The sequence below is a fragment of the Cebidichthys violaceus genome, unplaced genomic scaffold, assembly GCF_023349555.1.
Source record: "Cebidichthys violaceus isolate CVI_PGR_0920_01 unplaced genomic scaffold, fCebVio1.0.p SCAF_3, whole genome shotgun sequence".
In the NCBI taxonomy this organism is placed as follows: domain Eukaryota; kingdom Metazoa; phylum Chordata; class Actinopteri; order Perciformes; family Stichaeidae; genus Cebidichthys; species Cebidichthys violaceus.
Window position 1 is genome coordinate 12,863,977 of NW_027176483.1, and position 22,994 is coordinate 12,886,970.

The 22,994-nt window shown below is 42.9% G+C and overlaps 4 protein-coding genes and 1 long non-coding RNA gene across 6 annotated transcripts in view; 2 read left to right on the forward strand and 3 right to left on the reverse strand.

Moving 5' to 3' along the window:
- The window catches only part of nfat5a (nuclear factor of activated T cells 5a), a 14,889-nt gene extending 7,585 nt beyond the window's left edge, over positions 1 to 7,304 (forward strand). For both annotated transcript variants that reach the window (XM_068722359.1, XM_068722360.1), the window contains 10 exons: positions 388 to 1,018; positions 1,136 to 1,319; positions 2,002 to 2,192; positions 2,305 to 2,477; positions 2,748 to 2,882; positions 2,996 to 3,048; positions 3,146 to 3,278; positions 3,545 to 3,729; positions 3,808 to 6,133; positions 6,273 to 7,304. In XM_068722359.1, the coding sequence (XP_068578460.1) occupies positions 388 to 1,018; positions 1,136 to 1,319; positions 2,002 to 2,192; positions 2,305 to 2,477; positions 2,748 to 2,882; positions 2,996 to 3,048; positions 3,146 to 3,278; positions 3,545 to 3,729; positions 3,808 to 6,133; positions 6,273 to 6,637 (4,376 nt within the window). In that variant the 3' untranslated portion in view covers positions 6,638 to 7,304. The remainder of the gene's footprint in view (positions 1 to 387; positions 1,019 to 1,135; positions 1,320 to 2,001; positions 2,193 to 2,304; positions 2,478 to 2,747; positions 2,883 to 2,995; positions 3,049 to 3,145; positions 3,279 to 3,544; positions 3,730 to 3,807; positions 6,134 to 6,272) is intronic.
- Positions 7,305 to 7,336: 32 nt separating this feature from the next.
- On the forward strand, positions 7,337 to 11,082 carry LOC137880832 (uncharacterized). Its single transcript, XR_011103833.1, has 2 exons — positions 7,337 to 8,031; positions 8,146 to 11,082. It is a non-coding gene; the product is annotated as an uncharacterized lncRNA (long non-coding RNA).
- Positions 9,719 to 12,633, reverse strand: nudt7 (nudix (nucleoside diphosphate linked moiety X)-type motif 7). Its single transcript, XM_068722366.1, has 3 exons — positions 11,963 to 12,633; positions 11,716 to 11,874; positions 9,719 to 11,626 (listed from the first exon to the last, which is right to left on the reverse strand). The coding sequence occupies exons 1-3, from the start codon at positions 12,116 to 12,118 to the stop codon at positions 11,273 to 11,275; spliced, it is 669 nt and encodes a 222-aa protein (XP_068578467.1). The 5' UTR covers positions 12,119 to 12,633; the 3' UTR covers positions 9,719 to 11,272.
- A 148-nt stretch (positions 12,634 to 12,781) lies between these two features.
- Positions 12,782 to 17,678, reverse strand: hprt1l (hypoxanthine phosphoribosyltransferase 1, like). The gene is made up of 9 exons (XM_068722367.1): positions 17,557 to 17,678; positions 17,074 to 17,180; positions 16,581 to 16,764; positions 16,278 to 16,343; positions 16,162 to 16,179; positions 15,871 to 15,953; positions 14,850 to 14,896; positions 14,236 to 14,312; positions 12,782 to 13,307 (listed from the first exon to the last, which is right to left on the reverse strand). The coding sequence occupies exons 1-9, from the start codon at positions 17,572 to 17,574 to the stop codon at positions 13,260 to 13,262; spliced, it is 648 nt and encodes a 215-aa protein (XP_068578468.1). The 5' UTR covers positions 17,575 to 17,678; the 3' UTR covers positions 12,782 to 13,259.
- A 1,267-nt stretch (positions 17,679 to 18,945) lies between these two features.
- psmd7 (proteasome 26S subunit, non-ATPase 7) lies at positions 18,946 to 22,964 on the reverse strand. Its single transcript, XM_068722365.1, has 8 exons — positions 22,834 to 22,964; positions 22,228 to 22,319; positions 21,577 to 21,669; positions 21,389 to 21,486; positions 21,185 to 21,265; positions 20,669 to 20,760; positions 20,257 to 20,455; positions 18,946 to 19,595 (listed from the first exon to the last, which is right to left on the reverse strand). Exons 1-8 carry the CDS (start codon positions 22,905 to 22,907, stop codon positions 19,332 to 19,334), a joined length of 993 nt encoding a protein of 330 aa, XP_068578466.1. The 5' UTR covers positions 22,908 to 22,964; the 3' UTR covers positions 18,946 to 19,331.
- Positions 22,965 to 22,994: the final 30 nt, after the last annotated feature.

Here is a 22,994-nt window from a genome sequence, read left to right on the forward strand (position 1 = left end):
GCTGTACAAGAAAGTTTGAACCAGATGTTGTTGTGTTTCTTTCTGGCAATGTGTATGTAACAATTTGTAGCTTGCTTTTGTTTTTGTAAACAAAGCATGTCAGTTTTGTCACGTTGATTTTAATTGAGAAAAAGTTTTGTAGGAATCAAAACATTGTGGGACCTATAGTACCCTTCTCAACTTTAACTTCAGAATATTTGATCAATTCTTGATGGCTCTCGCATGCACAGTGAGAGCGTATAACCCACAACAGTCTGTTGAAATTAGAGTTGGGAAGAGAGGAAATCAATACAAATCATGCACAAATTCAGCTGCTTGAATGGGACTGCTAGCCTGCACTGTGCTGAGCATCTGCACTAACTTATTTATCTGTATATGCTACTACAGATGCCACCTCTTCCACCTCCAGCCCCTCTGCCTCATCGTCCTTGGCCATGGGAGTCCCATCCACTGGCTCCTCTACCTCGTCCTCAGACCACCTCAAGGGTCCCCAGCATCTCCACTCCACTGGAGGGGATGGAGCTGGAGCTTCGGAGATTCAAGTTATGGAGGGTGCTGTATCTGCCCCCAGCAGAGGCAACGGTGGAGCAAACACTGCAGCAGGAGACGTAGGGTCAGGAGTGTTGTCAGGGCTAGGAGCCCAGCAGCCTCAGAACACCCCATCAAAACGGAGGCCTGTGTTGAGCATATCCCCGCCACCCGAGGACCTATTTGACGACAGCCAGATGTCTAGCCAAGACGAGCCTGCCGCATCCGGTCCAACAGGTCCAGACTCCGAGCACAGCAGCAGCATGTGGGCTGATGACTCCGTCTCCAACTTCAGCTTGATCAGCTCCGTCTCCTACAACGACAACACGGAGGTGCCGCGCAAGTCTCGGAAACGCACCCCCCGCCAACGGCCTGGGCCCAAGCCTGCTCCTCCGGAGGACAGCATGGATGTGTTTGATGCTGACAGTGCCAAGGCCCCTCACTTTGTCCTATCCCAGCTGGGCACAGACAAGAACAGTCCCATATCCAGGTGGGGTGACCCTAATCCAACGCATTTTAATCCATCTGTAGCAATACAGTAAATGTCCTTTTCTAGAAGTCATATTAATGTTATCATGTGATATGTTTCTTATCTTTTGTCCTGCAGCTCTCTTGAGTCAGGACCTGCAGTGAAGGGTGGGTCACTGTCTACTCAGTACCCCCAGAGGAGTGATGGGAAAGAGCTAAAGATCCTGGTGCAGCCAGAGACCCAGCACAGAGCTCGCTACTTGACAGAGGGCAGCAGAGGTTCTGTCAAAGACCGCACACAGCAGGGATTCCCCACTGTCAAGGTTTGACACAGAAGGCCACCTGCTGCTTCTTGAACACGGGGAAAAATATTACCACCGAAGTTGTCTGAATAAGGCCAAAAATACACAGGGTGTGGAGTACTGTGCTCCACAAGAGAATGCTCATGCCAGTGGAGACACATCAGAAGCATTCACCCACTAAACAATACCCATCTGCACATTTTAGCCACTTCAAAAGCTTTATTTTACAATGGATAGCCTGCTATTTTCTGTGTGGTTCACAGGTTTGTGTGGTTTGAGAAATCAAAAAACAGACCCAATGTGCATAGGGCAAAGAATTGGAAACTAGATCATCCTATAGTAACTTTACCTTTTACTGATAAGTCTGGACAGGGAAGTGAAGGAAGAGCACTTCTGTTAAACAGCTGCCGGCTGCTTATGTGTGTAAAGTACGAATCACTCAATTCAACGACCCTGACATTTATTGGCGTACATGTAAAGATGTTAGAAGTTTTATCTTTGAACAAACTAATATTCATCTTTTGTGATATAATAGAACATTTCTTCCACTGTATGCAGTGTATTTCCCTTGTTTACTTTTGTGAGATCCACGCAAGGAGAAAGAAGATCTGACACTTCATTCTTTAATGGCCTTATGTTTTCTATTATTAGTGAGGGTCAATTCAAGTTATTAACACACAATTCCTTTTTTTTCTGTCCCCAGTTGGAAGGTGTGAGTGAACCAGTTGTGCTGCAGGTGTTTGTTGCAAATGATGCAGGCAGAGTGAAGCCTCACGGTTTCTACCAGGCATGCAGAGTGACGGGACGCAACACCACTGCCTGCAAGGAGGTGGACATAGAGGGCACCACTGTCATTGAGATTCCTCTGGAGCCCAGCAGTGACATGACACTCGCGTAAGGGCTTATTTTTTGTGGATAATCGCTACCAGTTTATACTTACACTGTGTGGATGTTTAAGAAGTTCTCAGTGTGTCGTGTTTTCCCTCATCCTTGGCTGTTTCTACAGGGTGGACCGTGTAGGAATTTTGAAGCTGCGTAATGCAGATGTGGAGGCCCGTATTGGTGTGGCAGGGTCTAAGAAGAAGAGCACACGGGCCAGGCTGGCCTTCAGAGTCAACATCCCCCAACCTGATGGATCAGTACTTACTCTACAGGTCGCCTCATCGCCCATCCTCTGCAGTGAGTAGTTGTAAACATCCGTCTTAAGCTACAAACACAGCCACTACCAGGCTTCATGAGGCTAAATGCTGGGGGAGGCTGTGTTTCCAGTGATGTGTGGTGTTTTTCTTTTGTCACGCATAGCATTGAGGAGGATGGCCATAGAGCATTGGTCTTATCAGACTGTAGAACTTTCTTTCTTTTTGTTTCAGTCTTCCACATGCCTTCTGGCAAACACTAGCCCAGATGTCATGTGAGTGTTGATTCATTGACTGTTGTGTCCTTCTCCAGCCCAGCCAGCAGGAGTTCCAGAGATCCTGAAGAAGAGTCTTCACAGCGGCTCAGTGAGAGGAGGAGAGGAAGTTTTTATCATCGGAAAGAACTTCCTCAAAGGAACCAAAGTTATTTTTCAGGAGAATATTACAGGTGCTGTAGTCGGCTTGGTGTTGTCTTTGTCTCAGTGTGATTTGTGTGGATATGGTTTTCTGCATGTAAACCTCTGCTGAAAGAAGAAGAAAAACATTTTGTTTTATTTGCAGATGATAATTCCTGGCAGGCTGAGGCAAAGATTGACATGGACCTTTTCCATCAGGTAAATGCAGCTGTATAATTCTGCTCTCACTGACCATGCTCTCCATGGGATTTTACTGAATTTGTGATTTCCCTTTTGGATTTCTAATGTTTTCCAGAACCATTTGATAGTGACAGTCCCACCGTTCCACAACCAGTCAGCCACTTCTCCTGTTTCTGTGGGAATCTTTGTCATGACCAATGCTGGTAGATCACATGATCCCCAGCCCTTCACCTATACTCCAGACTCAGGTACAGGCTCCAGCGGAAGTGTATGTTACTCCCATTGCTAAGATACTGTTACCATATTATTATGTGAGGGAAAATGCTACTTGCATTGGTTGTATAAATCAGTTACAGTTACAGCAGATGCGTTTGCATGAAAGGTGTCGGTTTTTGCTGAAATGCCAGAAATCTTCATTGACTTTTCAGAGAAGCTTAAATCACAAGACATCATTGTAAGGGCGTGGTCTTCTCACAGACTTACAGCTATCCTGTGTTAACTCTCTCACACACAGCTGATGACTCAAATGTCCGGACAGTAAAAACAGAGGGGCCCTCCCTGGTCAAGACGTGTATATTCGATGGCCAGATCAAATCTTTATCATCTGAGCAAACTGACAGCTCTGCTCCGCCTTCCAAACGGCAAGAGGACACACCAATGGAAGTGTCTAGTAATCCACCGTGCACAGATGTCTTTAAGGTAAGATACCATTCATTCTCAAAAGAAGTGGAATCCTACCAGAAATGCAGTTTGTAACATCTTTGCTTCCTCCCATAGCCATCCCCTGACCCTCTTGTCACGGTGCAGCAGACACTGGAGCTCAGCTCTGGTCCTCGTTCCAGTGGAGAGTCCTTTCAGAGCCCAATGCCCCTCCAACCTGAAGATGTGGAGCTTGCCCAGGCGCCCCCTGTCTTCCCCAGCCTAGAGTCTCTCAGCACCATACAGAAGCAGGACATTGCCCCCACAGCCTCCTTTCCAGTGCCGGGCGATACTACAATCCCCCCCGTGACAGCAGAAGTCCCCCAGCAATTCCTCCGAGATCCTCAAGACAGCATAGCTCCTGAGAGTTCCAATAATAGTGGAGGGGTGGTAGTTGTGGCCATGCCCCAGATAGCAACTCCCTCTCAGCCCCAACAGTCACAGGTTCCTCTGTTCCCCCAGGAAGAGGTGGCCCAGCTGGAGAGGGCAGTGAGGGAGCTCCAGGCTGGAGGCAACACCACGCTCCAGCAGGTGTTTGAGGCGGCTGTAGCCCAGCAGCAGCTCAACTCTGTGCTGTACAGCCCCACCCCCTCTGCAGACTCCCTTCAACAGCATGTCCAGGAGAACATGAACAGCCTTAGATTGGGAACCACAGATAATTCACTATCAACACAGCGACAGCTACAGATACAACAACAACAACAACAACAACATCAGATACAGCAACAGCAGTTACAACAGCATCAACAGCAACAACAGATACAACAGCAACAACAGATACAACAGCAACAGCAGATACAACAGCATCAACAGCAACAGCAGATACAACAGCAACAACAGATGCAACAACATCAACAACAACAACAACAACAGCAGATACAACAACAGTTTCAACAGCATCAACAACTGCATCAACAACATCAAATCCTTGGTAACCTTCAGCAGCAACACATACAGCAACAACAGCAGCAAGTTCTTGGCAACATGCAGATCCAACAGCAACTTATATTACAGCCACAAGACCAGCAACAGCAGCAAATCATAGAGAATATTCAACAACAACAGTTGCAACAAAGTCAGACACAACAAGTCCTTAGCAACATCCAACTTCCGGATCAGCAACAACAAAATCAAATACTTAACAATTTACAACAACATCAGCTACAACAGCAGCAGCAGCAGCAGCAACAACAACAACAACAACAACAACAACAACAACAACAGCAGCAGCAAAACCAAGCGTTGAGCAACTTGCAACAACTACAAGAGCAGCAGGCGTTGGAGAATTTACAGCAGCACCTTCAGGCTGAGTTGCTTCAACCCCAGATCCACTCGTCCCCCCAAATACAGCAGCCAGTGTCCCTCCTTCAACAGGCTGGAGAGCTGCTCACCATTCAGACCAGCTTCCCAACACAGCCTCCATCCCACACATCTCCCCCACAGCAGCTGTTTCAGTCGCCCAGGCCCCTGGCTGAGACCCAGGGCTCCCAACAGCAGGTCCAGGCTGCCCTGCTCCAGAATACGCTGACTGTTCTGACTAGTGGCAGTCTGAACTCCGAGCAGCAGCCTCCAGGGTCAACCCTGTACCTGTCCCCAAACCCTCAGCCCCAACAACAACAACAGCAGCAGCAGCAGCAGCAGCAGCTGGCATTCATCTCCTCAATGGAGACATCTAACAGTCAGCCCCAGTCTGTTGCAATGTTTCAGAACCAACCCCAAACTCAGCTTTCCCAAATGCAGCAACAGAGCACCCCCATGGAGCAGCAGCAGTCTCCGCAGCAGAACCAACAGCAGCCACCACAGCTTCCAATGGGCCAGCAGAGCTCCTTGTTCCAAAGTATCCCAAACCACTCCCAGGTTAACCCTGTCCCCCAGAGCCAGCTTTCCCAACCCCAACAAACAGGCCTCCTCCTCTGCACCACCGATCTTAACCCCCAGGCTATTCCCCCAACTATTCTCTTCAGCACCCAGACCCAAGGCCCTTCACCTATGGGGAGCATTGGCGTTGGAATCCAACAGCCAGACCCAGCAGAGCCCATGTCCTTCCAAGACCAGAGCTCCTCAGGCAGCAACTCCACATCCACTGAGAACCAACAGCAGAGCCTGTTCCAGGAACAGCAGCCAATGCAAGTGGGCCCAAGTTCTATCAGCGTCCAGAGCACTCAACCTGTGGAGCTGTTCTTGCCACAGACATCTCTGTCCAGCCTGCAGAGCACTATTGGCTCACAGGAGCTGAACAACCAGGCTCCAGCCCCTGGCACAACCATCTTTGTGGTACAGGGGGGGGTGGGTGTAGTAGCCAACCCTGGCCAGCAGCCCCCGGAACAGCTTTTCCAGACAACTGTGGGTGGGAATGTGGCTCCACAAGGGCAGGCCAATCTGTTTGTGTTTGGCATCCAGAATGGTAAGATGATTTTGGTCTTCTCCACCTCTGAAGTACAGAAAATAAGAGTTAACTAACTGTGTTTGTTTGTTTTTTTGGCAATGCCGCTGCCAATGCCTTTTTGATAATAGTGAATATTTTCATTTTCTCTTCCTCCCAGACTCACCCCAGCTGCTCAGTTCCTCTGGACCCGCCCTTCCAGTTCAGGGCCAGCCCCAGAACTCCAGTCACATGCAGCCTCTGTTGGACCAGGCTGCCTCCACAATGCCAGCCACCATGCACAGCAGCTTACAGAACACCCTTCAGGCACAAATGCAGTCCAGCTTAGAGAACGCCTTGCAGACCAGCCTGCAGAATGCAATGCAGGCAAACACACAGACGGCTCTGCAGTCCAGTTTACAGGCAACCATAGAAACAAGCCTGCCAACTCCAATGCAGACCAATCTACAGACGCAGATACAGAACAGCTTACAGAATCAATTGCAGGCATCAATATCTGCGTCGTCCAACATGGATAAAATTTAGGACCTACTGGAGAATGTACAGAAGCGATGAATAATGATTGGACCATGTGGGCACTAAGGAGAGTAGCCGAGAGTTTAACATCCTTACACCAACAAACAGAGCGGTGGTGTTTTGTGTCAATGCCACAAAACTTAGAAACTTTTAAATATGTAAGATTTAAATGCCCCTTTTACCTAAAACCCAAATTATGAGCTCATGTAACTCCCTGTTTTTATGGAATATTTATAATTAATTATAGCCTTCATACACCCATTGTCCTTGAATTGAAGAATCCGCCTTTGTTATTACCCCTCTTGCAGGCTCAGAGAGGCCTGTAATAACTGCTTTATCCATCAGTCTCAGAAATGCAGTGTTTTATTGTGAGTGTTTTAATAATGTGAACCTAAGAGATGATGGATGATGATGATAAAAAAAAAAAAAAAACCTGCCAGGTTTAACTGGAAAGGGACAAAGAATGTCAGCGACAAGGAAATGGGAATAGTAATGTGATGGAGTTGAGTGTGTAGAAGCAGACAGAGTAGATAAAACAGCCAAGCGTGAATATCAGGTTGCACATAAGTGTCCGATAAAGGCTGAATCTTATTTTGTGAGTGTGTAAACGCCACGCCTTCACGTCACTCTGAGAGGCAGTCTGTGAGATTTGTTTTTATTTTGTTCATCATGTGGAGATGGGGGGGGGGGGGGGGGGAGGGGGGGGACATTTACCTGGCATAAAAGCAGGGATTGAATAATGTCCCCACTCAGTTTAAACTTTTGACGCAGATATGTATTCGTCAACAATTTGCCTAAAATGTACTCTAAGAGTAATGACTATTAAATTAAGTACATTTGTAGAATGTTTTGCCTCAATCATGTATCAGTATGAACCTGTGCAGACTCTATCGGGAGTGTTCAAATAATGATCAACTCCAAAAAAAAGAAGACATCGCACACCACAATGGGTATCAAGACATGCTGGTGTTGCAGGGGGTTTCCCCATGTGCAGAAAGAGGAGGGACTGTTAAACACTCACAAATGAGATTCCCCATGTGAATAATGTGACTTGCCTTTTGATTTGGCCCCTCCCCGTGGTTTCATAGGTTAAGGCCTCATTACTGGGCTTGTAGAAGCTTTCTTGGTGAAATTTTAAGAAGCGTTCAACGATATAATGTGTGTATCTTTTTTTGTTTTGAAGAAGTTGGTAACCTCTACCACTTTAATGTGGATAGAAAGAAACTTTCCACTAGTGAAAATGGAGTGTTGTGTGGTTTTATAAACATTTTATCTCAAGCACTTTATAACCTCTAGCTAATCCTTATATCTGTCCACAGCTCCCTTCTGACCCAGCTGAGTTTGTACTTGGAAACGTCCAGTTAAAAACCGAAATAACACACAGCAGTTACCTTTTGTATAAGGTAAATACATCTTTACCGAGCATTTTAACATTTTGTCATGTCTGAATACTTCTGAGGTTTAGGACAACTTTGTATAGAATGTCTACTCACTGTTGAATTCCTCTTTGTATTCAGTCTCAGTGGTCCAGTCAAGTCTGTCTAAACAAACAGCCATTCCCACAAAAGCATTGTCATTTTTCAGTGTTGGAGTGGTAAGTAGGCCTTTGTGTTTTTCACACTGACAAAACACCCAAAATATTCAATGATTAATTTAGTCTGTGCATTGAAATGAAGGAATTGTCATCGTGTTTCTATTTGTGCTATTTACTGTTAATGTCACTTGAGACTGTTTTACCTTGTGTTGTGTTAGATATTTTAGTTTTCGTCTCAGTGTTGGTACCGCGTGCTGGCCGGCGCCATGTGAAGTTGGCTTCCAGTAACCGTCCCTTGTGTTGTGAACAGGGGTTGACTGGTAAATGAAGTCTCTGTTACATAGAGGCTGCCATTTTGGTTCTATCTACGGTGCTATGTGCAGGAAGCCAAATTCTCTTTTTTTTTCCCCTAGGAAGGTGAAGTCATGACCTACTCTGATTGGCCTGCACTTGTTGGTTGGGTTGGTTTAGGCATGAGGAGTGAGATTGGTTAGTCTAAGAACATCAGGGTAAGGTGGGTCATGCCTTTGCCATCCTAAAATTGAAAAGGAAAAAAAAAAAAAGATGTGCAGGAGTAATGGGCACTTCTGATGTATTTCTAGTGCATAACCGTTTGTACTTCTATCAATAGCACTGACCTAAAGCGTTGGTTTTGAAGCAGTTGAGTCCAGAGAGCTGGCTGTTGTGGGGTCAGACTGGAGCGCACCCAGGCAAACCAAAGCTCCTGTTGTAAATCGCCGTCATCTTGTCTCATACTTGTCCTCGCAAATGCCCTCCTAATGTTTACTCGTTTGTACCTACTCATTTAAGTTATGCAGCTCTTACGTGGATAGTAATTCAGCATGTTTTTCAGTACAAATTTTATAAAGATATGTAAAGGTACTTCGTTTCATGGATCAGTTGACCTCTCATTAATATTTCCACCAATAGGATACATTACTCTATTTTTTTGATGTAACAATAACACTGCTGTACGTTCCATATCTACAACAGTAGCCAATTTGGCATTATCAAAAAAAAAAAGTCAATTTCTGAGAATTCAAATGTTAGAATAGTATTGCTCACATCTGCATTTGTTTGCATTTTCATATTCATACTATTTTGTCCTGCAGATATTAGTGATCCATTTTAAAAGTAACTTATCTTTTTTAGAATTTTGTATCCATGTATCAAAAATAGAGTATTTTTGTAAAACTAAACGTTTTAGTTTATGCTCATAGCAAAGAATATCATTGCTGGTCTGTTGTCCTGAAATGAAGCGCAGGTTTATTGTGATTATTATAAGTGTGTGACTGAAATCAAGCAAATATGTTGGAACTTAACTCTAAACTGTTTAAACATTGACTTGACCCAACTTGTATACCATAATACATGGGCTAGGTTTTTCTTTGTGTGTGTGTGTGTGTGTGTGTGTGTGTGTGTGTGTGTGTGTGTGTGTGTGTGTGTGTGTGTGTGTGTGTGTGTGTGTGTGTGTGTGTGTGTGTGTGTGTGTGTGTGTGTGTGTGTGTGTGTGTGTGTGTGTGTGTGTGTTTTTATAAATGTCATGCATCTCAAACGGCACTTTGACTCATTTATTAACTGTAGATCAGGTTAGAGCGCAGTAGTGATGTTTCCAAGCATTCCATTCCTCTTGGGGAGTTTAAGAGCACATGATGTTGCCCAACAGTGATGCCTCTTAAAGCCATACCAACACAGAAAGCCAACCTGTGACTTCAGTTTCATGAATGTAAATGTTACCTCATGGTGTGGACATAGAGCTTGCTCTACATCTAACATCGGACCAATTACAGTTTTTAGAGAACATATATTTTGAGGCAGAGAGGGTGGGGCGGATTGGCACCAACTGTCATTTGTATCACTGTACATTTGTCAGATTGTTTTTGTCTTGGACTGTGGTGTAATTTCATGTTTGTTTTTTTCACGTCCAGTTGTTTCATTTTGAGCAATTCCAGGATGCTCAGTCTGACTCTTCAAATAGCCACTTCCACCTGAGAAAACATGTGAAACGTTAATTTAAATGGTGGTGAAGATAGCACACAAATCTTTACAAAATATCAGTTTTGTCCTTTAAGTCATGTAAATGAATATCCGTGTATATTTAAATGTGAAATATACTGCAGGGGTATCTTGAACTTCAATTGTGATGCTTTCAGCAGAACTGTGTGTGCCTTGATAACTTAACTGTTACTCCGTTGTGTTTACTGGTGTCCCTTTCGTGTCATTTGCCATTCGGCTCCTTGTCCTTTTTATTCACAAGGACTGTTGAACATCGGAACACTTTTCAGTGAATTATTATTTCTAAACACAAGCATAACCCATCCAGAGATATATATATATAAAATTTAACATTTTCACTTTGGAAATCCATTCCAGGATATCAGAGTAAGTACTCTCAAGATAATATTGTGCAGCTTCACAAGTGAATTGTCAACTTGTCTGTTACTTTCTGTTGAAAAACGTTTTTCATGCCTCCTGAGATTTGTGTATGTGAGGTAAAAGGGACGAGACCGCGGAGATTGTTTTTTGGAGAGCTTTCTTGTGTTGATGTGCTTGTCAACATTACTATTGTTGCTGTGAAACGCTTGATCAAAAAGGAGCAGCCATGATAAATGAACTGTTAATTGCCAATAGTGTGAGCTGTAATCTTGTGTGTAATCAGTTTGCTCACTTTTTCCTAGTTTGCTTTTTCTATTTCACATTCTCCAACAGTTCTGTTGTATCCGTTCTGTGTAGCTTGAGCTTTAGTATCTGGCCTTAAGACCCTGCAGTCGGGACGACGGTCAACCCCAGTGTGTCATCATACATCTGAACTATTATTAACATGTACTTTGCCTTGGTCTGGACATTTGTATACTCTTCTGTTTATATCTGTAATCCTGCTGCTACATTAAATGAATTAATAAAAATGTAAACGTCTTGATTCGCTCCTTTTAATCGTCCCTCTGTCTTTTAGATGCACTAGTTATAAATTAATCTTTTAAAGCAAATAATGCATTCAAGTAAAGTTACACATTGCACTCTTATCCTCACAATTAATGCTGTAAATGTTGACAAGTTCAGGTGTTTTTGAATTGGCACAAATGCATTACAGACATCAGGAGACCGGCTGGTCATAGTTTACTAGTTTTTCTTTGTAGAATCCGTTGGAAGAAGGATAGCGGATCCTCTGGGTCAAAAACAACATCAAACTCAGGCGTCCTCCTGAGAGCAAGGGCAGCGACCAGGATGGCAAAGATGGCAGTGAGGCCCCAGATGTGATACTGGCTTCCTGAGTCGGGGTCCACAAAATAAAAGGAATGCAGCAACCCCATCATCCCAGCAGCACCGTGGCTGGCGTAGTGGTCCTTGTCACTGGTGAAGAAGTCCAGAGGGACTGTGAACACAGCGCTGACCTCTGCCGGGTTTGGACAGGGACAAAATGACTCATCTATGAAGCCAACCACCGGGGTCACCAGCAGACCACTCTGTTAAGAGATGAAGGTGGGAGAGGGTAAAGAGATGGACCCAAAGCAGCTGATGCCATGACAGGGAAGACTCATGTGTACTGTCCTACCTTATTGATAATGGGGACCAACCTACAGACCACCTGAACATCAGCAGGCGGTAGACCTATCTCCTCCTCGGCCTCTCTCAGAGCGGTGTCCACGTCGTCTCTGTCCCCGGGGTCTCTCTTCCCTCCAGGGAAACACACCTCTCCAGCGCCGCTCCGAAGCTGCGCAAAAAACACAGGTCAGTCAAGAGTGGCGTTAGATTAAAAAGACAGCTCAGTCCACCCCATGGATGGCATCCACTCGAGTTACCTCTTCTGAACGCAGGGTCATCAGGGTGCACAGCTGTCCGTTCTTCACGATCAGCGGGATGAGCACCGAGGCTTTGGGCAGCACCGGAAGAGACGCGAACTTGTTTCCGATGTCAAACTGCTTTAAAATGGCTATCGTCTCCTCTTTAATATGCATGGTAAAAACGGAGAGGTGAAGGACAGCAACAATAAAATAAATACCTAAACTTAATATACACTAGAAGTCCAAAGCATAAACAAACCGGAAGCCAACGTATGTAGTCACTTATAAGCGAGTACAGCACTACACCTTAGCACGCGTCAACGTTACACAACACATCTTAAGTGTGTCAAAGGCTGTTCCAATGACGTCCTGTATTATTAACGTTAACACGTTTACCATTTATACGACGGCTAGGACAACGTTTAACGACAACACGTTAGCCGGGTAACGTCACCCTACAACAGAGACGGCTTAGAAATATCTTAACATCTTTGCCCACTATTTAGGAAACCTCCACGAGACGGTTAAAGTTAAGCATTGACCTCGAGTGATTAAGTTTAGGATCTTAAGACAGGATACCGGGCAACGTGACTTGCCAGAGTTTATGCAAGTTTTTCGCAATTTGTTGCTTACAATCTAGATTCTAGACAATAACGGACACGACCACAACAAACCCATAAGAATGACGTCATTGTATGCGACGACTTTTGCTGGTTAGCCACAGTTAGCCCGTTAGCTGTCAGGACACCGTAGTTATGCAATCATACGTTTGCTTCTCATAAATAACGAATGTGTCATGAATGGGAACGCAAAAATAATCACGTGGATAAAACAGGATTCAGAGATTGAACGAGATTTATATTGCTGTATACGGGTCCTCGATGAAAACGTCAGATATGAAATAAAACATACAGTACATTCCAAGTCAGTCATTTTATGGCATAATGCTACATCCATGGCATAATGAGAGATGAAACAAACACAAACTGAAGGCTCCTTAAATATGACTGACAGCTCACTGAACACAGTGTGATTCAAACAAATGAATGACATTCTTCTTTCTATCTCCAAGATAAAACTGCAATTTACAGGTAAAGTACACAAAAGTGAATAAATAATTTCAAAATTTAACAACCAAAATATTCATCACATAACTGATATTCAATAGAGGAGAAATTAAGTTATTTACAACCCACATTTTGTGGAATTTTATGTAGAAAATTAAATAAGATTCAAAACACAGCACAGTTGAGGAGGGGCATCACAGTGGTCCTAGTCCTGATTTCAGTCATCGCCTCTGCAGCACTTGATCTGCTCATACTTTGTACTTCTCCTTGGCTTGATCGTTCAGTATACAGATGTGCTGTGAAACAAATAAAAACAAACAAGAGGACAGTGAATTCATGTTTAGCGAATTTTCATTTTCCAGGGATTGCATTTTCTGCTTTAATTAAACATTTTGTACAGCTAGTCTATTGCTGCAGCTACCATTAAGGAGACCAAGGTCATGTGGTCTGTACACACAAAATAGACATGACCGATTTTAAAAGACAGGTTTGGATTTATCGTGTTTAAACCTTAAGAAAAATTGGTATTACATTTGAAAGAGGTAAGACATATTTAGCATTTGTCGACCACAGCAGCTTCAAATTCAGTCATTCATTTTCATCAATTACACCTGCACTTTTCATACTTGTCACATGTCAAAATGACTTTAAGAGGGAGAGGGCTTTGAAGCAGCATTTAGGGAGGAAAACAAATGAATACTGAATAAAATGCAAATAAATATTTATTATTTGTCATTGCACTTGTGTAGCTTGCATTTGTAAGCTACACCTTCAGTCATCAGTCAACAATTTGTCAAATGTGAATGCTACAAAGCATGTGCCTTGTCCCCATTTTATACTACAAACTAATTGTAGGCAAATTTCTAAAGCTACAAAATCAATGCTTGATTCTTTCATCTTCTGTTAATGCACATTATTCTTTCATAATGCAAAAAGTAAATAGGGACGCTATTCACAGTTGCAATTATTGCAGGTAGTGGTGGAACAGGTTGAGGAGGGTTTAAGGTTTAAAACATGAGCATTACATATTTAGGAAAACACTTTTTTCTTTGTGTAAGCAGTGGCAGTTCAAGGACCCAGTTTGATTGATATACATCATGCATGTTGTGCTTGCCAACTGCAAAATCAGTATACTGTCCACAATTAAAACGTAGCATGGAATTGAAACATTGTATCACAAGGTGTCTCATCATCATCTGAAGTGATCACATGCAGCAAACTTACACTGAGATCTCTGAAGTACTCATTGTAATCCAAAGCGTAGCCCACCAGAAAGGCATCTGGCACCTCAAAACCAATGTCTGAAATAAACATATAGACACCATCACCGTGAGTCCTACAAAGAAAACAAACAACTACTTAAGTGCAGTGGAAGAAAAACTCTCAGGCTGATCTAAAATGAGATGTGGAAACATTTACTGTTATTAGAAGCTCTGTGAGTGAATAGATGCTGCTTCTTTACCGCCTGTGTGAGGTTGTACTTAAGCTGTCAGTGCTGTGTAGTGGGAAGTCAAAACGCTTACAGTAACAGCTGCCCTTCAGGGACAATCTTAAAGAGATTATCCAACTCAGACCTAAAAGCCTTACATAATCAGACAGTGTGAGCAGGGGGTTATCAGGCATGCGTTACTGCATAAGTGCCATGCTCGGCTACATTTGGAGTACATTTTCCTGAAATGACTGTTAATCCCGCATGGAGAACACAGCTTTAAATAACGCTTCAGCAGCCCTTCAAAGAACCGGGCACACATGTGAGTGACTAGCATGAAATGAGCACTGTCCTGTACATTTCACAGATACAACATGTCTTAGTGTGAGGTGAGAAAAGAGGCACTCACAGTCTGGTCTGTACCCTGAACTCCTTGGGGTCCGCTTCACCAGGAGGCTGGAATTACAAACAAAATACAGTGTGTATAAGAAACAAAAGCCCTCGAAGAGAAATGAACATGCCAAAACATTTTCAGTGCAGGTGTTAATACTGACAGATGGCACAGATTGATCTCGGCACACCTTAACAGCACCGTGGCCAAACAAATGCATGTTCATGGTTCAGGATCAACCTCTCTGTGTGGATCCTATTCAACATGCATGGATGCAATGTTAGAACAGGACAAGTGGTGGTTGTCTGACTTTATGAGTCACTGTATATAAAGATATATATGTTAAAGTGTATCTTTATATACAGAACAGTCTGATTTTTCACTACGTAAAAAAGGGTTCTAAAAGAAAACAGTTAATAGAAAGCTTACCACGTTCTCTGGTTAACAAGGACTTAGAGTTCTTCAAACGTAATTCATAAATAAAATACTACTCAGCTCTGTTGAATTGGGGCGGCAGCAGAAATGTCAGCGGTAGATATCGCTAAACCTCAGCTGGAACAGGAACTATCTGCATTTCTAAGTGGGAAATGTTTGAATTGGGTAAACTGCCCCTTTAAGAAATGTTATTCCCAATAGAAGCTTGGCAAGAGACACATTGGCTGTAAATACAGGGCCAGCATCAAAGCAGTCGTTATAACTGTCGTTATATACAGTAAATCAATCGAAAACTACCACCTCTTATGAAAACATCAGAGGAAGCCCACATTGCTTCAACCCATTTCCTGTTTTGAAACCAGCTATCAGGGATACACAAGAGAAATGGCCTCTTACGCCACAGTGCAGTTAAATTAGTGCAGCAGATTAACTCTTAAGCTGCTCTCTCCCACCGTCACATTACATCTCTAATGCAGTCCTAAAGGAGAGCGTCCATTAGCTAAGAGCACTGTTCTGTGCACTCTCTCTGCAGACATACAGCCAGTTACAGTGGAGGTCTATTGTTCGGCCTCCTGGACTGTAAACTGTGTCCGACGGCGCCTACCTCACAACTTTAACCATCTTGGGATTGCATTCGCTCAGCAGGGACAGTAGCGTCTGCATCGTCCTTCCCGTCTCTACAATATCCTTTTTATAATGCATGACATAAGGAGAGTGGTCACATCAACGTGGGAGGCATAAACACAAAGAGGCATGACTTAAAACAACAGACTGTGGCGTTTTAGCTCCAATTCATTTTTACTCTAAAATTATGTCTGATGATATTCCAATATAAATGTACATATTGTATCCATATCACTTAAACATAATAAAGAATAAAGAAGAAACCACTTACCTCGACAATCAAAACATTCTGCAGAAAAACAAACAAAAGGACAGATGATGAAGTAAACAACCCTACAGGAATGTGTGGTTGAAGCGTTTCTGCCCGACACACTCCGGTGGACTAACCTTGCCTGAGAGACTGGACAGCTCGTCTCCTCCTATGACTTTGACACTGTTTGTTGACTTGTCATTCTAGGGGAAATAAAGGAGACAACATTATCCATCCAGTGTTTATTACTAATTCAGTTAGTCACAAGAACAATCCTCACCACAAACCTAAATCACAGGTTTAAACATCTGTACATTGCATCCAGAATCTCCACTCTTTGAACACTGCAGAGGCCCATTTAAGACTGTTCTCATTCTTAATCACACACCTCACATTAGCACAAGTGGTTCCTGGAAATTAAATGAGAAAAGGCGGCTTACACAGTAGCTCTTCACCCTAATGAAATCCACCGTCAGGGGGACTGATTTATCACTGTTCTGGTTCAGTGCTTTAATGTAGTCCAGGAGGTCTGCGAAGAACTTGTAGCCTCCTTTCAGCACACACAGAGCGACGATGTGGTGGCCCCCCATGTCCTGGATAATGTCGCGGGCCAGACGCTCTGTCCTGCATCAGAGAGTGAAAGTTCAAATTAATTCAATGGTGAATGTAGTTCGGTTCTTATGGACAGGGAGGATTTGCTTTACATGATATTGCACTTAAAGGTAATTGCTTACAATGCATTTCACAGCACTGCACATTAAAACCATGCCTCCCAAATCCACATTCAAATTCACTTCAGGACGTGGTCTACAGAGATTTGTCAAACAAATACAGTGCACTGCTGTAACAGCACTAACCAGTGTGACTGTGTGTGTGTCAGAGACAGATGACTGGACAGAAATACGAGTCATTTTTGGTGCTGGTTGATCTTACCTGTCCATGATGAGTCCATGCGGGATGATCACCTTGTCCAAATCGTTCTCATAATGTCTGGGCACACAGAAAAGGTCCAGTTCATAGCCTTTCTCGTCATCAGCGATCTGGAACAAGAAGAAGAAGAAGCCATCTCTTCAACTCAGCGCAAAACGGCTGTTGGCACTGACGGATAACGTGCGCAAAAGACGCATTTAAATCACAGTGAAGCCATTCCTCGCAACCACCTGTTTAACCCCCCGCGCGCGCACGCACACACAAAAACATGACATGCGGCGGACACCAAACGCTCACGTGGCGGAGCACAATTGTAACACGCCAATTTAGATTGGAACGCTGGAGCTCGTAACGCACCACCTGCAGTCAATCAAAGCAGGCCTCCAGCGTGCGGAGCTCTACCACACCCTGACAAGTGAACAAGTTATCAAATTCCCAAAACAAATTGTCGAACAAGCTAGTATACAGACTAGTTTGCAGCCTCACCGGCAGATACGAGGCCATGTTGCCGCCCGTCCTGTTCAGTCGCAGCGGTGTGTGTGAGAAGTCATGCTCCAGTCCTGAGAGAGAGAGAGAGAGAGAGAGAGAGAGAGAGAGAGAGAGAGAGAGAGAGAGAGAGAGAGAGAGAGAGAGAGAGAGAGAGGGGGGGGGGGGGGGGGGCTTGTTGACTGAAAGTGGCACGAGCTGCTCTCCTCTTCGCCGACTGCTGCTTCTGCTGGCCGCGAGTGTGCACGAGCAGCACACGCGCTGCTTCTGCCGGGGTTTAAACCCTTTACGTCAGAATCCAGTTTACCTCCTCAATAATCTGATTTGCCCGACAGAACCTGCGCTATCTTACAATGCGCTGTACTGGTAACTACTACTAGTCTGCACACTGCGGGTTTTTTGGGGTTACTGTAACAGCAATGTGTAGGCTCCCTCGAGCCATTTGGAGAAGCTGCATATGACGCAGTTTTAAAAATATAGCAGATGACAGTCCCGCCTGCCCTCACTAAAGAGCACCACACTGCTCCCTGTGTGTGGTTATATTGCATCTGTGCTCTGTACTGAGTTTATAGGAGAACTGTACGTTTGTATACACGTTTAAAGCGCAAATGCGCCAAGACACTTACCCACTATTACATCACATGCAATTGAACTACATTTGGTTATGTTATATACCTTTGTTACTTTTTTTTAAAAACATTTTAATTTACTATTATGATGGTGTCCTGTGTAATGTGTGCAAGCCGTTTATCTTCTATTCAACTGTTCTGGAGCTTTCAATCATATCACATGATCCTCATCAGCAGATGTGGTCTGCCCAGTTGTCAAATTTATTTTACGGAGTTATTAAATCTTTGAAATCTTTAAAACTTCTGGTCAGTGATAACTTAAAGCACAACATGCTTTTGCAATCCCCTCATAAAATGGCATGCCGATAAAGCACTTGCAAATTTGGGTTTATTCTACCTGGTTCTTCTCTCCCTTATGAAGTGGTATTACCATATTTCAGTATTCCGTTTTGCCGTTTTATTGGTATGGGTATCAATATATGGTAGTTTTTGTTAGTTAGAGCTGTATCACTTTTAATATAATCTGTCCACAGCAGGTTCTCAGTTACATAACTCATCCTTATTTTCCTTGCAGTCTATAATTTGGCAAGCTGAGCATCACTGAGTTTATACTGCCCTATGGGGAATATTCACACACACACACACACTGCCTGTGACTGTTCACCATCGCTATGTTTGCGTATAAAGTTTGCTCTGTCTCATAACACCACAATAAAGGTGCTCTCAAAACAAACATCAGTACATCTGCCTACCGGCAAGTCTATAATACATCAATTACTAACAGTTTTTAAATTTAGAATGATAGAATAGGAACAGTGAAAACTGCAAAAACAACCCATTTTTAATATGATCCCAATTTAATGAGTGATACAGAAACAAAACAGTTTTTTTTTCCATATTACAAAAAAGCAACCCCAGGTGCTGTACCAACACCAGGAGCATGGCAACTGTGAAAACAGAATAAACATGTTTTCATAGTTCAGAACACCAAAGACGCATACATCATCATCATCATCTCTGTACGATAATAACAGTCTCTATGAGTGCCACTTGTGACCATGAGGCCAAATCTCAAATGACACCATTCCCCATATAGAGTCCTACTTTTAGCCTGAGACCCACATACAGAGCTGTGACTGTGGGCAGAAAGTAGAGCACCATCCAGAGGAAGATGGCATGATTTGAGAGACCTTACAGGGAGAGCACTCATTTCTTCTTCTTCTCATCTTTCTTGGCACCGTCAGTTTTTTCCTTCTCCTTGTCTTTGTCTTTATCATCTTTCTTCTCTTTGTCGTCTTTCTTCTCTTTCTTGCCTTCTTCCTTCTCCTGTCCTTCCTTTTTTTCTGCATCGCGGTTGGAAATCTTGTTGTTGATCAGGTTGTGAAGAGCCACCACGGAGCGTATGAGCGAGGCCAGGTAGACCACCAGCATCTGGTCGTTGGTCTTAAGGTAGAAGGCTTTTGTGAACTCCTGCAAAAGACAGAAATATGATATCAGGAACACAAAATCATCTCTAAAGCAATACAACAACCCACATCATGTCCGTATCAAAATGAAGAAGGATCTGGAAGCTATATAATAATTAAAATCAGAGGCATACTGACTTCTGTTATGCAATTTTAGACAGCGATGCTGAAACCATTTGACCAAAAGGTGTTAAATATGAAAAGAAACCACAAGATGATCAAATGCAAAACTGTTGGTTGAGTATTTTAGCAATCAACTCAAAAAAACTACTAAAAACAATGGAATTAAAGAGTTCAAAGTTCATCACAAAGTCTAATTTGGAAACCATCATTACAGTAACACAAATAAAATACTGCCACCAGTGGACAAATGTCTTTGTTGGGAACTTCCGTTCATGCTGGTCAACATTTGAGCACAAATGTGCTGCAGCAGAGTGTTTTACTAAATGACTCACTTTGCCCTCTAGTGGATACAATGAGACGCTGCTGCTCAGGTAGAGATAAAAGTTAAAAAATGTAGATGTTGTGTTTTTCAGTTATTTTTTTTTCACCTCCACATCTCTTTGGGCCACTGAATAAATTCAAAGTTGTGTGACAGTTGTAATTGTACAGTATTCATGAAAAGACAAGTGTGTCTATATAGATACAAACACAAAACAACTTACCAGTAGATTTACATCTGGCAGCAAGTTGAAGACATCCTGCAGCTGGTAGATAATCTGGTGGTTGATGGGAAGTTTTCCTGCCGTCACTCTCTCGAGGTAAGAGCGGATCTCCAACAGCTTGGAGTTGAGTCCCTTGAGGCCGTGAACCTGATTTGTGATGCGTTGCGACAGAGTGCCCACCGTGGTGTCCTTGATATCTCTGGATATGATGGGCACGAGCATGATTGTCTTAACATGTTTTGCAAGGTGTTTACATTTGCTCATCATTTTAGTCAGTTTATTATGAAAGAGCAGTAGAGTTGTATCTTTTATACTCTGTATTGTAATCACAATTATTTACTGTTGTGACGAAAATGGCTATTACACAGTTTACAGTGCAGCAAAGTGAGAGAATCAAAGGTTTGTTTTATACCTGAGCAGGTGCTCCACACCCACTTCTTCTGCTTCCTCCGCTCCAATCTCACTGGTGACATGTTCAAACGTCTTGGATGTTGGTGTACCATCCTAGAAATAGTAAATCACAACAATGAAAAAAAATATATATATAATTCCATTTAAACCAAAGTTTTCAACTAAGAACTAAAAACCCTCAAAAGAAAAGTCTCAGTAGTGTCTGAAACCAACAGATGTAAAAGGATGACAACATTGCAGTTTGTATGTATGTATGTATGTATATATATATATATATATATATATATATATATATATATATAGATAGATAGATAGATAGATAGATAGATAGATAGATAGATAGAGCTTAGATAGATAGAGAACAAAACTTATTTAATTCTAAATCATCAAACTTGTATCAATGTCTCCCTGAATGCACTGTCACCAAACTCACACAAATGTAAATGTATTATGCAATTTAACAATTCAATGCTCAGCCCCAAAACTTTGAATTCAGTGCAATCCATGATTCACTCACGTCATGGATTTCCTCCACAGAGATGTATGCTTCTGTGGGCAGGCCGAGATCTTTGGGCTTCACATCTATAATGACTAACACCTGGTAGGGTAAAAAACAAATATATGAGTGACTTATACGACATCCGAATGAAAACGAGTAGAACAAGGTTATGCAACAACACATCCACATTAAGCAGAGGAGAAAAGTTTAGCAGTTGCATACCGAATTAGTACAGTACTGCTTGATGAGCTCATTGATGGCAATGTCATTCTTATGTAACTTGGGTCCTGTGTGGTACCATCCGACTATTCTCTCTCGGGCTGAAAACCAGGGAAGAAACAAGTATGAACTCAGGGCAACACCATCACATGAAACACAACTGAATCACATAGATGCAGCCAGTGTATTACCATTAACTTTCTTGAACATGCCATACATGTTCTCCAGGTAGTCATGATCCAGGAACCACACTGAGTCGTCCCGGTCATCTTCGTCAAATGGCACTAAAGGAACATTGACAATGAATTTAAGAATTGACAGAAATTGACTGTGGCAAACTTACATTTCATTTTAAACAGTGCTGTAGTGGGTAAAGCAGGATTCCACAGTACAAATGATGTCTAAAGCAGATCTTATATGTATTATATCTTATAATATCTTAAAAGGGGGCCCTCCACTGATTTTACACATGATCTGCTGACTATGACAAAGTGGGTTATGTTTTCTGTGGTTCTGGAGGGAGCTTTCTATGGTCTTACAAATGCTGATGATGTCATCTAGGTTATTTTAGTTTAGAATTGAAGAATACACATTTATCACAGAAAGTCAACATTACAAACTGGGGTACATTAGGTCTGAACGATTAGGGTATTTAACAGGCAGGGAGGGTGAAATGAAAGATACTGTTGAGTTGCATTATAAGTGAAGGATCCAGTCCTTTAAGATATTGATTTACATTAGTGACTAAAACGCAGTACATCTCTGCCACTCATTGTAGTTTCCTTTATTTTACTGGACTCGTTTCTCTCAAGCCCTCATAATGTTGTCGTCATGTCACTCACCTGCAAAACTATTTGAGACGTCAAGAACTTTTTTGTGCCATGATCCCAGAAGGACACCGACCACTCGTTTCTGGTTGCCCACCTTTCCTATCCTGTAGATTGAATCGTCAAATGAACAGATAATCTGGTTAGAGCCACATAGTTTTGTCCATAGAATTACATTTTACATTGATTTTCTATTTCCATGTTGTTTTCAGATGTGAACGCCTCGACTCATAAATACAGGCTGAGTCGTTAGCTAGGTTGCTTGAGTAAGCTAATGGCCAAATCTTCATGTCATCTATCGCTAATGAAATAAATAACAGAATTATATCCTCAAAGTGTGACGTTACGGAAGAGCAAGTTCAACTACTAACATTAAGCAACGGTGATTACCACTATGGATTCATTTAACAGTTAAACACATTGTTTTCTGACAATAGGTGACGACCTAAACTGACTTCACTGAGCTAACTTAACGTTAACTAGCTTGTCTGCATTCACTCTCAATGGGGCTCTGACTCAGCAGGGCTAGCATTAGCTTAGCTTAGCAGCTACGTTACGCTTCTAGACATTTTAAACATTCAACCTGTGTAAGGAACACACACACGTACTGAACTCACTGACCTGTTAAAGTGATCAACCACGCTGAGCAACACCAGCGGGTGAACGACCACATTTTCTACCGCTAACTCCGGCATTTTCTCAGTGAAGACAAACAGCTCACAGCCCTCAACACAATGACGGCTACGCTACACTTCCGGTTACGTCTGACATCATTTCCGTTT

Bases quoted from the DNA above. Each gene is read 5' to 3' on its own strand.
- nudt7 (XM_068722366.1), bottom strand. From the start codon at position 12,118: ATGCATATTAAAGAGGAGACGATAGCCATTTTAAAGCAGTTTGACATC. The intron at 11,875-11,962 runs GTAACTCGAGTG...TTTTTTGCGCAG, and splicing joins TGACCCTGCGTTCAGAAGAG to CTTCGGAGCGGCGCTGGAGA. The intron at 11,627-11,715 runs GTAGGACAGTAC...ATCTCTTAACAG, and splicing joins TGGTCCCCATTATCAATAAG to AGTGGTCTGCTGGTGACCCC.
- hprt1l (XM_068722367.1), bottom strand. The intron at 16,344-16,580 runs GTAAGCCGCCTT...TATTTCCCCTAG, and splicing joins TTAGGGTGAAGAGCTACTGT to AATGACAAGTCAACAAACAG. The intron at 14,897-15,870 runs GTAGGCGCCGTC...TTGTAATTCCAG, and splicing joins AAGATGGTTAAAGTTGTGAG to CCTCCTGGTGAAGCGGACCC.
- psmd7 (XM_068722365.1), bottom strand. From the start codon at position 22,907: ATGCCGGAGTTAGCGGTAGAAAATGTGGTCGTTCACCCGCTGGTGTTG. The intron at 21,487-21,576 runs GTAATACACTGG...CCTGGTTTTCAG, and splicing joins CATGTTCAAGAAAGTTAATG to CCCGAGAGAGAATAGTCGGA. The intron at 20,456-20,668 runs GTATAAAACAAA...CATCATATCCAG, and splicing joins GGTGTGGAGCACCTGCTCAG to AGATATCAAGGACACCACGG.